This window comes from Buteo buteo, chromosome 10 (assembly GCF_964188355.1).
Source record: "Buteo buteo chromosome 10, bButBut1.hap1.1, whole genome shotgun sequence".
Lineage (NCBI taxonomy): Eukaryota > Metazoa > Chordata > Aves > Accipitriformes > Accipitridae > Buteo > Buteo buteo.
Genome location: NC_134180.1, coordinates 33,893,527 through 33,907,270, shown reverse-complemented (window position 1 = coordinate 33,907,270; position 13,744 = coordinate 33,893,527). Strand labels below are relative to the sequence as shown.

Genomic DNA, 13,744 nt, shown 5'->3' with positions numbered 1-13,744 from the left:
GCATGATGTTTGCAAGACTTGGATATCAGTCCAAAACGTCATGTCTAGGAGTTGCATGAGACTGTCTACATGCATGTTAGATACTGCTTCTTAATAAACTGCCCTGGTCACTGATATTAACAGTGGTATCAAAATAGCAGGTTAGGAGACCTGAATCTTCTGCAAGATCTTTTCTACATTGGTGGTTGGAGTTTTGCAAAGAGTTTCACCTTGGTTTTGACTGTGCTGAAATATAAAAAGATGTCTTGCAGCAGCACAAGTTTTGCAAACTGTGGATGTGTTTTCCTTTTTCATTTCCTTTTCCAAAGGTACTGGGAACCTTTTTTGTGAAGTGGAACCTGGGTATTGTGCTTCTGTGGTGTTTTTATTTTTGTTGTGTACTCAGACCTAGTTCCTACTTCAAAACTGTAATTCTGTGATGTTCATTTATTTAGATAACCTTAAATCCAGACAGCAGTTCTCTGTGGGCTTTGCTCTGTTTAGGTCCATTTTTCACATCGCTGTGAATCATTCTCAAGGTTTATTAAATCAACTTCTTAAATTATATGACTTCTGTCAATAGATATGGCTTAATTGCTATACAGTTTGTTCTGAAAAGCATATTTATTCAGAAGGTAATGAATCTTGTTTAAATATAGTCAACTGCATTGACTTTGTTCCTGTTTTATCTTCTACTTACTACTCAAACTTGTGGTGGCATCCTCCGAAGGTCACATATAAAGGATTTCTGTACCTGTGCTGAGTTCAGCGTGATGGGAAGACCAATTTATCTGTAGCAGATGTTCCAGCATGTCCCTATACACACTGAAAAATTATCCTTTAATAAAAAAACAGGTCTTGAGAGGTTAGCACTTTTGTTGTTTGCGGTGTGCGGCGCTTACTAGCTTGTGGTACGGGGTGGGATGCTCAGAAAGTTCCCAGGTCAGTGTTGTGTATGGCCATGTCCACTCTGGTTTTGCCTCATCTTGGCTGGTAGTTTGTAGGGGTTGTGAGGCTGCTTGCTGTTATTCTACCTACAGAAATGCGATCATGGCTCACAGCTTAGGTGCAAAAATGTTTCCCTCTTTCCAAACTCCCCTACAAAACAATAACATCTAGTTCCAGAAAGAAAAAATGATGTGGAAATGCGGGGGTTTATTAAAGGGAATGACCCAGAGGATAAAAAGTTGGTGATTCTCATACTGTTCCCTATGGGTGTTTATTTTGAGCCTCTATCAAAACCATCTTAAAAAAAATCCACATGCTTCAGGTGAAGAACGGTATAACAAGTGCAGTGAAAAACAAAACTGATCAAAGAATGGTACCATATCCAAACAAGGAAAACAAACTCTGATAAGACAAATACAAAGGCATAATAAGGCATGTGTAAAGGGATCCTGAGAAACAGCTGATGGCTTCAAAACAGTAATAAGACTTTTCAGATGTTTCAGGTGCAGTAAACCTATCTGTTTGCTTCTGGTCAGGTAAGATGGTTCAAGGAAAAAGAGGCCGTAGCAGAAAAACTCAATTGCTATTGTTGGTATTTTCTATGGAGGAGTTAATGGAATGCTGGAGGTATTACTATCATGAGTCTCTTGAGAGGGGAGTCTGGCTGTATTGGAGCAGGTGAGGAATGATGTCGGCACATAGAGATGAGGCATGTGGAATGGTCAAGCCTACCTGCAGTCTAGAGTCTCATTACTATTTTAGCAGCAGGTTTTTAAATTGCTATGAAGTGTGGAATCCCTTTCATCAGCTGCATGCAGTTTCTCCACTCTTCCCTTTATTCTGATTCAGCTTGTTTCTATTGCCCTTTTGTAAACTAAATCTGGGAAGTAATCATTTAAAAGCAAAAATGCCTCTTTCAGGGGCCTTTTTTTTTAATTAGGCTATTTCAGGTTTTGTTTTGATTGGAGATCAAATAGCTTTTGGCACTTGCACTATAGTTGCTCAATTTCTCCTTCTGTTCTTCTCTCTAGTCATATTTTGTCATGTTTATGCCACTTGTATTGATGGGGTTTTGTTTGGGTTTTTTTTGTAGTGACTACAGTTCCTGTCTCACCTCTTTGATGGAAGAGGACTATGACCCAGAAGTGAACTCTCCACTGTAGAACAAGAAGCTGTTGTGGAATAATTTGTGTCCCTTTAAAAGCAGCACCCAGTCTACAAAAAAATAGAGTAGAAGAGATTATTTTTGGACCTGGCATTTTTTTGTCCATGTGACCTATGTTTCAGCATGTAAATGGTGAAAAACGGGGAGATAAACATTTGTGCCTGCTTTTGAGCTTTATATCAAGTAGTGTTTAGCTCTGTGGAGCATTAACCAAGTTACGTGAAGACCAGAGTATATCCTAACATTCATTTTTTAAAATACTATACCTTTTTTTAGCAGATGTATGTGATAAAAATGAAGTTTATATTTTAAGAGCACTTGGGCAGATGCTTCTTGTTTAGATCTCAGCATTTGGGGCAAACGTTTTTATGTAACGTCGTCCTTTTTTCCAGAGTGTTCAGGTTGATCTGCTGCAGATCATGAATTATCCAGCAGACTTGAGTGTTTCTGTTCAGTATTAACCATGGTGTTGCTCTGAATGTTGTCATGCAGACTTGACAAACCTTTTTGTAATGTAAAGGCTGACTTCTGTACTACCACAACCAGAGGAAATTTAATGAGGTGAACGTGGTCGTGGCTTTTTAAAAATATAAATTACCTTCTTAGTTTTTTTTTTTGTAGTGAGAGTGCAAAGAGAGGTTAAAATGAGCAGCTGAGGGGGTGAAGGGCACAGTTGGCACGAAGTGCGGCCTCTCGTGCTCAGCTTTGAGACGCACTATTGCCTCAAGGCTGGCCTTAGAGCATACTGGAGAAAGAAGGAACCCGAAGGTCAGTGAAGCACAGAAACTGAGAACATTGGACTACAGAGGCCAAACTCAGGGTAAGTGATCATATGTACTTTTTCCTTTGCTTATATAGTGTTGACTTGTTCATAGATAAATTAAAGTTGAAAAATAAAGCAAAATGGTAAACTGGAGAACCTTCCGTGAAAAGGCAGAATTCGGTTATACAGAGCAGTAATAGAATTTTCATCATTTTGAGCAGTGGAAATTGCTATGACATGTTGGAAAGAACAAATCAGTTTCAGATTCCTCACTGAGACACCTCAGCTGGTCTTCAGTTGAACTTCCATCAAGATCCTTCAACCAGCTTGTGTTCTGTTCCTAACCATTTGGTTTCTTAGCTATGAAAGCAGTTTCAGCGTAGGTTGTTCCCTGGTATATAGAAGTTGGTGGATCTGGATACAATTTTAAGTTGGGGGTGCAGGAGCTGGCATATGGTTGTCTTTCAGGTCTCTGGTCTGCTCTCAGTGTCTCTAACATCATCACTGGTTTGGTCATACTTGATTTACAGCCTCTGGAATACAACACTCAGTGATCACCCCTTTGTAGACTGAGGCAATGAGCAATGAAGGAATGTACCCCAAATTCTGTCATGTCTTGATTTTACACATCTGTGCATCGTATGGCTTTTATATGCTGTTTGTTCTGTTGTCTTCCTGCCTCCATGCCCATCCTATCATGAATTTCATGGGTGTGTTATTTGTAAACAGGAAGTAGCTGGGAATGTTTAAGCTCTTACCTGTTTTGGTTGGAGGAACAAAGTCAGCAGGAAGAAAAAAGTGCTGAAGTGTAATATGAAAAACTACAGCACCTTTCCCCTTATTCCTATAGGCCAAGTTTTGGGAATAAATTGTAATATTATTTCACTTTGGAAGAGATGACAGGCAATGTTCTTTTCATTTACAGATCCTGGCCATGAGGTTTGATGCCTCATTTTATTGAAGGGAGACACTGGACCTAAATGGCGCAGCATGACTTTGTTCCTGCCTGGCTTAACTTCTCAACGCCACAGTCAACCAAGGTAACATTAATACAGATCACCACCTTGTACAGTTATGACAATAATAAAAAGCAGAAAATTGCCCCATGTTTTTTTGAACTTAATTTTAAAAAAGGCTTTTGGAAGCTTACTAAAGTGAAAATATTTTTTTTTTCTTTGTTTCAACAAATGTATCCCTTTTATTTCAGAGGAGGAACAATCTTTGCATTCAGATGTGGAAGTAGTTCAGTGTCTTTGTGTTGAGACTTGAGTGAGATCCCAAGTAGAAAATCATTAAAGAAATGGCCCTAAATCTGTGGCGGTTAAGACTTGACCTGCCACTTACTTACAATTCAGGATATAATTTGGGTTTGATTTATGAAAATAATCTGACTCTTGCTGCATAGTAGGTTGATAATAAGCCCTTGGGCTCTAACTCCAAACTCAGAAATACTCATTAGTTTTTGGCAACCTTAAAACGAGGGCAGTTTGCCTGTTGTCATCTATCTAAAACTGATTCCAGAAGCTTACGTTGACCCAAGAAGTCTGTTTTAGGACTTTGACAATTTGTGTTTCTTGTGCGTTTTAATAGCAAACCAGATCATGATGGACAACACTGATGAACAAGAAACAATACAGCTTTCACCTTCATGCTTAAATATGAGGAGACAAAAGTAATTTCAGGATATTTGATCCATTTAAAACAAACCTGATTTTTTTGTAAATGAGGGAAAGTGAAGAGTAAAAGATTCTTTAGAATCTTAATGCTAGAAGCATTAATGTTTTCTACAGCATCGTAGTTGTTTCAGTCCAAAAGTGCTTTAACTTACTTATCTCTGAATGTTAGTCAGATGATTGGACCCTCCATGGCTATCTGCTCTTCTGACTTAAGAGGGAGTGAATGAATGAGCACCTGTGTATCATAGAATTTTTTAAATTAATTTTTCTGAAAGTATGTGTTTGCAAAGACTGCTGGTAATATTAGTATGCTAGGTTCTCTCTGATTCTGTGTAAGATGCACGGGTTTATGTGCCATTCTGATCAGGTTCATGTGATTGTTGAGGTCATTGGCTTAGCAATGTGGATGTGCGTGCTGTACTGAAAACTAGTATAAGAATGTGGGGTTAGGGTTTGGGGTTTTTTTTTCCAATTAACAATATGTCACTCTTGGACTGACAGGCTCCTGGAGTGCCCTAATGAATGCTTCATTATATCACTTTTTACTTTTTGCAGTCCCCTGCAGCTACCTTTGAGAAACATGGAGAGCATCTTCCACGGGGAGAGGGCCGCTTTGGGGTGAGCCGTAGGAGACACAACTCTTCTGATGGATTTTTCAATAATGGGCCCCTCCGAACTGCGGGAGGTGAGTAGGAAGGGTCAGAATGCAGCCTGAGATCAAACGTTTTGGAATATTCTACAAAGTGAAGAATTCTGCAGAATATAAACAACATTTTCCAAAACTGTACCTTTTCAAAACATCCTATAAGAAACTCGTGCTATTCTCTTCTCCCATGCCACGTGCTCAGGCCTTAAGGGATTTCTGTGGTAGTTGTATGTGCATTGTGTAGCTTGTTTTTTTTCTGATACAATCACACAGTAGCTTAATAAGTTTGGCCTAGTAGTTACTTAGTGAACACTGACTTAACAACAAGAAAAACAGCCTGATATTTCCAGTATTCTGCACACCGTGTTGACTTTTTTTATTTGCATACTTATCTCCTTTTGTTTAGACTGCTGGCATCAGCCGTCCCTTCTCCGCCATGACTCTGTAGATTCTGGTGTTTCTAAAGGAGCTCATGTTGGGCTTTCTGGCAGTCAGCCTGGCTGGCATGGTCCTTCACGGGGCCATGATGGTGTGAACCAGCGTGGTGGAGGAGGAACTGGAGTTCATCGCCACTGGAATGGCAACTTCCATTCTCGGAAAAGTTCCGCCTTTCAAGAAAAGCTGCCTGTTGAATCCAGGGAAGAAAAGAAGGAAGATAAAGAGCAGTTGCAATTTGAGGAAGAAGACTTTGTAAGTGTGTAGCTTCTCACTAGAAGTGGCAGCTGTGAGAAGTGGCTTTTTGGATCTCATTTTAATTAGCACTGATAGGTGGTGAGGATCTAGAGTTGCATTCCACTCCATGTTCGAGATCACAATAAATTTAACAAAATTATTCTAGTGCTGATGGGATGCTAATTGGTACCCAGAGTCCTCAGGATTTGACGACCTGTTGGATTATGGGGTTTGGCACATTACTGTATTTTGCCAAATGGTTATTGTGAACTGAAGACAGCATTGTAACGCACAAGCCAGATCTTGAGCGAAAACCATAAGGCGACACTTTTTGTCTGCCACAGGAAGAGTAGTTGTGTTGATTTTGTGGCTTTGCTTACAAAGCCTTTTTTTTTTTTGCTCATAAGTATATCTGTTCAGCTTATCTTCAGTCTACCTGCTGTTCCTGTCTCCTGCATTCTCATACATGTTGGTGTTTGTGATAACCTTCCCAAGCTTGTTCATGACGTGCTCAGACCTTTGCAACCATCTGTCTTCAGTCTTCTGGAACAGTATTTTGTTATCAGAGATGTTTTCCTATTTCTCTGTTAATCTGGGGATCGGGGTTTCTTGAGCCGTTTCTGCCATCAGTATCTCAAATTTATCAACTTCTTATCCAGCATTCTGATTCATGTGGTATTATCAGTACAATAGTCTCTTACATCCTAGCTCTATTTTTACTGGAATAACTTTAGTTTTCCAAGCTTTTCCAAATAGTACTTGGACATAACGGCTCTCATCCTTACCGTGTGCTAATGCTTTGAGATACATGAACATTTTCTGCTTTCTCTTTTCAACTTAATTTTTTTCCTCTGTCCCTTGATGAGGATTTTATTGTTATCAGACCATGTATTTTGCTTTTCGCATCTTGTTTTCTGCTCTCTCTAGGCTCTTCTTGACCAGTGCAATGAGGTTGTCATGGTTTAACCCCAGCCAGCAGCTAAGCACCACAGAGCTGCTCACTCACTCCCCCTACCACCCAGTGAGATGGGGGAGGGAATCGAGAAGACAAAAAAAAAAAGTAAAACTCATGGCTTGAGATAAGAACAGTTTAATAGAACAGAAAGGAAGAAACTAATAATGATAATAATAACAATATTAAAATGACAATAATAAAAGGATGGGAATATACAAGTTATGCACAGTGCAATTGCTCACTGCCTGCTGACCAATGCCCAGTTAGTTCCCAAGTGGTGATTCCTCCCAGGCCCACTCCCCTCAGTTTATATACTGGGCATGATGTCACATGGTATTTCTGGAATAGCCCTTTGGCCAGTTTGGGTCAGCTGCCCTGGCTGTGTCCCCTCCCAACTTCTTGTGCCCCTCCAGCCTTCTTGCTGGCTGGGCATGAAAAGCTGAAGAATCCTTGACTTGGTCTAAACACGACTTAGCAACAACTGAAAACATCAGTGTGTTATCAATATTCTTCTCATACTGAACCCAAAACACAGCACTATGCCAGCTACTAGAAAGACAATTAACTCTATCCCAGCTGAAGCCAGGACAGAGGTCAATATTGTCTGTAAGGTTCTGGTAACTCAGTCCTTTTACCTAATGCAATTCCTCTGACTTTGTCTGCAGTGCTAAAGCCATTGTTGCCTCCAGTAAGGAGAGTTTCTGGTGATAGTGCACATGCCTGTGTGTATCATCTTGAGCTGTTTGCTCCCTTACTCAGCTTTTTTTCTCTGGAAGGCTGTTTACAGGTGGAATTGTCATGCCAGTTTGATGGCACTGCTTCTATTCAGGAACTTAGGAGCTGGAGTGAAATATACTAATGCCCACAGCTGCTTCAGGCCAAAATCTAGAGTCTACACTTATATTGCCACAGGAGCCAGTTTGATTTAAGCTGCTGGGTTTTTTCAGTGAAGTGCTTGGGGAGTGATTGTGTGCTGTTGTTCAGCTGCTTCTGCTGGGACTGGTAGCCTGCATCACAGGTTAACACCTGGAGAGCAGTGATAAAGCTTGTGTGTAGTTTTCTGTTAATCTGATTTCTCAAGAATACTGTAATATTCAGGATTTCTATAAGCTTGTTCTTTAGACTGTCAAAAGCCTGTTGAAATGTAGAAAGTTATTGTTGATGATTGCAACTGTGTACTGTTGTAGTCTATCTTGGTCTAAATCTTTCTTCCATGTACTTCTTCAGTCTCTTCTTCAGTGCCTTGATGAGTGCCTTTCCCCAACTACATGGCTGTTTCGTCTGTAATTACTTCCCCATTTTTTTTTTTTTAAGATTATAAAACCACACACTGTCTAGTAGCAAGCTTTGCTAAATAACTCCTGTATTGTCTTTGCCATAGTGGTGGAACTAATGTATGCTGTGTTTAAGTATGTAGCTGTTAGGCCTGTGTGGCTGACAATGGCAGCACTTTTCCTGAAAGGTCTGCAAAACAGGCTGTTAGTCTCCAAGGTCTCCTGTGGTGTGAGCACCCCTGCTATAAAACTAACCTGTAACTAAAAAATGAAGTACTGAAACAGAGGAATTTCTAGGGTCTGCGGCAGGAATTTATGCCATCATGTGACTTTTTTTTCCTAACTCTTATAGAACAGGAATGCCTGCTATTTCAGAAGCTCATTATTAGAGACTTATGCTGTTGCCATAGTAACTAACATATGAAGAATTCATTAAAAAGAGGAAAAAGATGGCTTTATTTTGAACTGAAGTTATTTGGGATGGGGGAAGAGGAATAGCTAATCAGGAACACTTGTCATTGAATGCTTAGATTTTCTGTACTCCACTTTGAGCTTGGACATGTCCTTAGTTGTTCCACTAAGTTGAATTCTGATACTGAATCAAAGGTAAGTCTGCAGAGAGCACTGAGTTTACATGCAGTATTGTCTGAAAAGTGGACTCTAAAGCTTAACATAAATTTACATGTAGTTTCTTTTTCTGTAAATGTATATATATTCATTATTCCTTTATGTTAGGAGCCTAGTATTGCTTTTGTTTGTTTTTTGTGGGTTTTTTTAATTAGTTAATGTATATTATTATATAAAAATATTAGGGAAATAAGACTAGATACTTCAGCTACTGATGATGTGGATTCTGCTTTATATTTGAGCTGCTGATTCAATACCTAAATGTTTTATGTGCATATTTGTTGATGGAATCTACTTAATCATATAGTAGAAGACTGAAGGGCCTATCCTGAACCCTCTGATAGTTCTGTTGGAAATATAGCAGAAGCCAATGAGAATACAAACTTGATTTTTAGATGTCTTGTGACAAAGCACTCTAACTCAGGTGCTGTTCAGAGAAATTTACCTATACTCTGGGTTCCTAGAAGCATGATGTTATGTTAATGCTGAATTTTTTTTGTTACATGTGGTATAATGATATACTCATTTGTATTATCTTTTTGCAGCCATCTTTGAACCCAGAAGCTGGGAGACACAACAACCAGAACAAACCTTTAGGGACACCTTCTGGAGTATGGGGTAGGTAAAGGTAGTTACATCACTGTACAGAATGCTGATGCCGAGGCAGAAAGTTGTAACTGATGTTTAAATGCTGTTTTTTTCACTCAAAGAGATTTTAAAGACTCATGTGAAGCAGGCAGTTTGCAGCTTTCTCTCCTTTGTTGTTTTCCTCCCACAATCTTCACTAATTTCTTGGCCTTTTTGCCTACTTGAAACTGTGCTTGTCTTGTCATAAAAAAAAACTGCTCACGTGGTTCTGCGTTTGCTTCCTGTCTTCCTGCAGTTACAATTTCATGCAGACATCACTTGAAGGACAGAGCAGACTTGAGTGAACTAGACATTAGTTCCTGACTTGTGATCTTCATATTAGAAATACAGCAAAACTGTCAGAATTCTGTAGTTTAGATTTATTTTACTTTTTTAAACTCAAAACAGGCTTGCTTTTGATTCTGATGTGGTATGCAAATCTATACCTTTTTTTTTAAAAAAAAAAAAAAAAGAAACAAAGTACCAGTTCTAGCAACTAAATACAGGTTTGTTAATCTCTAGTTAAAATGTAGCTAGATTAGTTGAGTTAGATACTGTAAATAGTACAAATAGAAAAAAAACTCAAAAACACTTCTTGCTATAGTACCAGCTTGTATTCTTTTTGCATATTTGTCAGGTAGCTATTGTTCTGCTCAAAAATAATGCCAATCAGCATTTATGGGTCTTTTAGCTGTTTATACTGTTACTGTTGTTAAATTGTTCTGCTCCTGCAAATGTGTTGAGTTGGCGTAAGAAATATTAATTGTGCTTGTTAGTAAAAGCACTGTGTGTTTTGAGGTATAGGTAATGCAAAGTATTTTTGCTGTGTTAGTGAATTAACAAAGCTAATCCATGGTTGCTCAAAAAAATGCTAGTATCTTTTCTGATTCCTGAAGCATGATGGAAGGCTGTTAGCTGATGCCACTATATGTTTTTCCCTTCAGCATTGAGGAAGCTGTTGTGGTTAAATGAAAAAAGATTGGACTTTGACATCCTTATCCAGGATCTTTGGTCAAATCTGAAACAAAAGCCCAGCTGACAGCAGTCTCAGAATCAGATGTGTGGCATCTGAGAAGGGAGAAACTGGACCAGTATACTGAAGCTGTTATGAAACTGAATGTTTGTATTTCAGAATCTTTCTCGTTTTATTTTTACAGAAAACCCCCCTAGTGCCAAGCAACCTACCAAGATGCTGGTCATCAAAAAGGTTTCAAAAGAGGATCCTGCCGCCGCCTTCTCAGCTGCATTTACATCACCTGTTTCTCACCTGGCAAATGGCAACAAAGCCACCACCATTGTCCCAAGTGTCTACAAAAATCTGGTTCCTAAACCTGCAGCTCCTCCTTCCAAGGTACAGGGGTTTCCAGTGAAGTTAGTGAACTGCAGATCAAGGGAGAACTCTCTCCCTTGACAAGGGAATCGAACCCCTAGCAAACAGTAGGAATTGGAATTGCAGTGGTTTCTGGGCTAGTGGCCTTTACAGTAGAGGTCTGTTTACTACTAAAATTGTTGTTCCCTGTTAAAATGCCATTTGGTCTTGTCCATACAGAGAACTAACCTCTTTTCTGACTATACTAATGTCTGTTTGAGTGGGTGTGTTCTCATGCATTAGACAAATCCTTACCTTAATTAGACAAAACAAGCAATGCTAGAGAAGTGGAATGTGTGCTACAATGTGCTTGAATTGTTCACGTGACAACCTTGAAAAATCTTTATTGGGTTACAATACTTTGATGTGTTTAAAACACAATTGAGGCTAAGATCAGATTAGATTGTAACATCCTACAATTTAGCTCTAATTTAGTTGAGCCGTAAGACAACCTGGAGAAGTAATGTGTTTTGTGCTATAGTTCTTTTACTGAAAGAAATATAGGAGTGTTCTAAAAAAAAAAAAAAAGGTGTTCTTTTGTTTCTTAGTTCTAGGCTTCATCTTGCCTACTTTTCCAGAGAATCTACATATAGATACCCTAGAAACTTTGTAGGATTGATAGTGAAAGTATTTAAGAAGCTGAAGAAAATTATTAGCTAGGTTGTTCTTTAAAAAGGTGTCCAAATACTTTAGGTTCTAAAATTTATTAATTACTAATGCTGGCTGTGACATTCAAACAAAATCTTCCCTGTGATTAGAGTAGATTAGCTTACACACTTCAAAGATAAAAGCAAAATAGGAAAGATTAACAGCTTTTTTTTATAAGAAAGCAAATTTAGAGCTTCTTTCCATTTCATAAGTTTCTCTTAATTCAGGCTAAATTCTGCCAGCTACAGGAAAAATCGTAATGGTTAAAATGATTATCGAATAATCTTGTATAAACCCTTAATTTGACAACTGATGTCCTTCTCGGTGAGATGGGATAAATTGGCCCATTATAAATGCTATTCATAAAAGAGTTTTTCATGTCACATACAGTTTTCAGTCCATATACATACTTGGTTAGAATAGTTAAACAAAATGCAGCTTCTGATGGATAAGGAGCCTCCTGTGGCTTTTATTTTTGCTTGTACAGCTTGATTGATATATGTGTATATACAGTCTTACCTGGTGTTAGTCTGCATGTTTTGAATGGTCTTTGAAACAGAAAGCCAAGGACATGTTTTCTGTCCAGACTGTTAGATTGTTTCTTTGATTGCTTCAAAGTAAACAGAATTTTAGTGAGCAGGAATGCATACAGCTTTTCTGTCTTAGCTGCTGTTGTGTGCAAAGATAACTTTCAAGATCTGAAAGTTGGTGCTGTACCAAGTGTAGAGACTGAGAGACTGAAATGCACTTCTGAAAGCTATGTAGATGTCTGTTGTTACTGCTGGTCATAGTATACCTGTTGCTTGAAATTGTAGAATTTGGACGTAAAAATCTGTTTAGCTATTATTCCTTGCTGTGCAGTCACCATTGCATTTGTTTTGACTACTTATAAAGCCCATGGTCAGAGGTTTTTTCATTAATTTCATCTAGAAGAGCTGCTCTTGAAGCTTTTCCTAACTGTGTTCTGAAATTAGACTCTAAGTTTTGATTCTTCAGATGAAACAAAAATTACATTAACCAGTGCTCACAGTTGGAATTAACCCTTTAAATCTTATAGGTAATTTGAAAAATATGATCTGTTTTTCTGAGAGAGCCTTGTGGCTGTGGTATGGAAGTTCAGCTTACGTCAAAAATAGTGGTAGGGCTTTTTTTGTTAGCTTGGTTTACATGTTACTTAGCTCTCATTTGCATTCCAGATTGTGTATGTTAATTTAAATCAGATCTTATGGCAATATGTAGTGGTAGCTGCCTAAGTTCCTTTTAATGAAGTAGTTACTGTACTGAACCAGTTGGTAGGCCTGGATTACACCTGGATTCATACCTGAAGCATTACAGTATTGATAACATATGAAATGCTATTTGGCCAGTGGAGAAGGTATTGACTCTTGTTATGTAGCCCAAGAGATCAGTCATGTTAAGCAGCATATAAATATGTACTTAGTGATTTAGATACTAATTTTTAAGTGTGTATGCATTGACATGGTGCTGTGATTGTTGGGGGAGTGTGGTGCTCCTCAGCTGTGGGGATTGCAATAGGGAAGAATTGTCTGCTGGTGTCATCAACAGTGCTTTTGTTAATGAGTGGTGACCATTAGCAAAGCTAAAAGGTGGGGTATCAGCATATCCTTAGCCAGAAAAACTGCATGCATGATGCCTTTTTTTAAAGGTACAGGCATAAAGCAGCTATGGTAGGATGCATTATTCTGAAGACTTCTAGAAAGTTGTACAGAAATTGCAGTGCATAAAGTAGTAGAGGGGTCAAAACATTCCTTTTGACAAAGTCAGCAGTATTGGAAAGCTGTCACAGGCAAACTGAATGAAAAATGTTTTTGTTAAGTTGTACCAAGTAGTGTTGAAAGGAAGAGAACTGGTGGCAGTGAAACAAACGCGTTCTTTCTTGGCTAATTGAGATGGCTAATTGTTCACAGTCAAGCAATCCATGAAGGTCATAATCTGCAAACGATTCCTTTTTTGATATTCATCTCTAGTTGTTGTGCTTGAATCTAGTAGCCTCCCTAAGAAAGCGATAGGGGTCTGTCTTTGAATTTGTCTAAGCTGCCCCTTTGTGGAAGCTGAGAGAACAACAATCAGCAGCTAAGAACTGAGTATCTGAACAGTCGTGCAACCACCAGATCTGTCGAGAGAAACTTTTTGTTGTAGTAATTCTACAGCCTAATTTTAGCACCGGGCAATATTGTGCAGATAGGGATATTTTCTGGATTTGAAGGGAATGTTTGGAATGTGTGCTGTGAATGCCGATTAATCCATTCAGTAATGTGGACTGCTCTTGTTTTTAAGTTGGAGTAGAAGAGTAATGCTGGTGGCCTCCCCTACTATTTATTTACTTTTAAATGAATAAAATAACCCAGTGGAGAGTGAGAACGTACTGAAATAA

General features: G+C 38.7%; 1 protein-coding gene across 1 annotated transcript in view; it reads left to right on the top strand.

Moving 5' to 3' along the window:
- Positions 1 to 13,744, top strand: part of GPBP1L1 (GC-rich promoter binding protein 1 like 1) — a 35,512-nt gene that overhangs the window by 13,746 nt on the left and 8,022 nt on the right. The window contains exons 2-7 of the mRNA XM_075036999.1: positions 2,021 to 2,912; positions 3,781 to 3,895; positions 5,087 to 5,216; positions 5,584 to 5,867; positions 9,251 to 9,323; positions 10,490 to 10,683. Coding sequence (XP_074893100.1) covers positions 3,836 to 3,895; positions 5,087 to 5,216; positions 5,584 to 5,867; positions 9,251 to 9,323; positions 10,490 to 10,683 — 741 coding nt within the window. The 5' untranslated portion in view covers positions 2,021 to 2,912; positions 3,781 to 3,835. The remainder of the gene's footprint in view (positions 1 to 2,020; positions 2,913 to 3,780; positions 3,896 to 5,086; positions 5,217 to 5,583; positions 5,868 to 9,250; positions 9,324 to 10,489; positions 10,684 to 13,744) is intronic.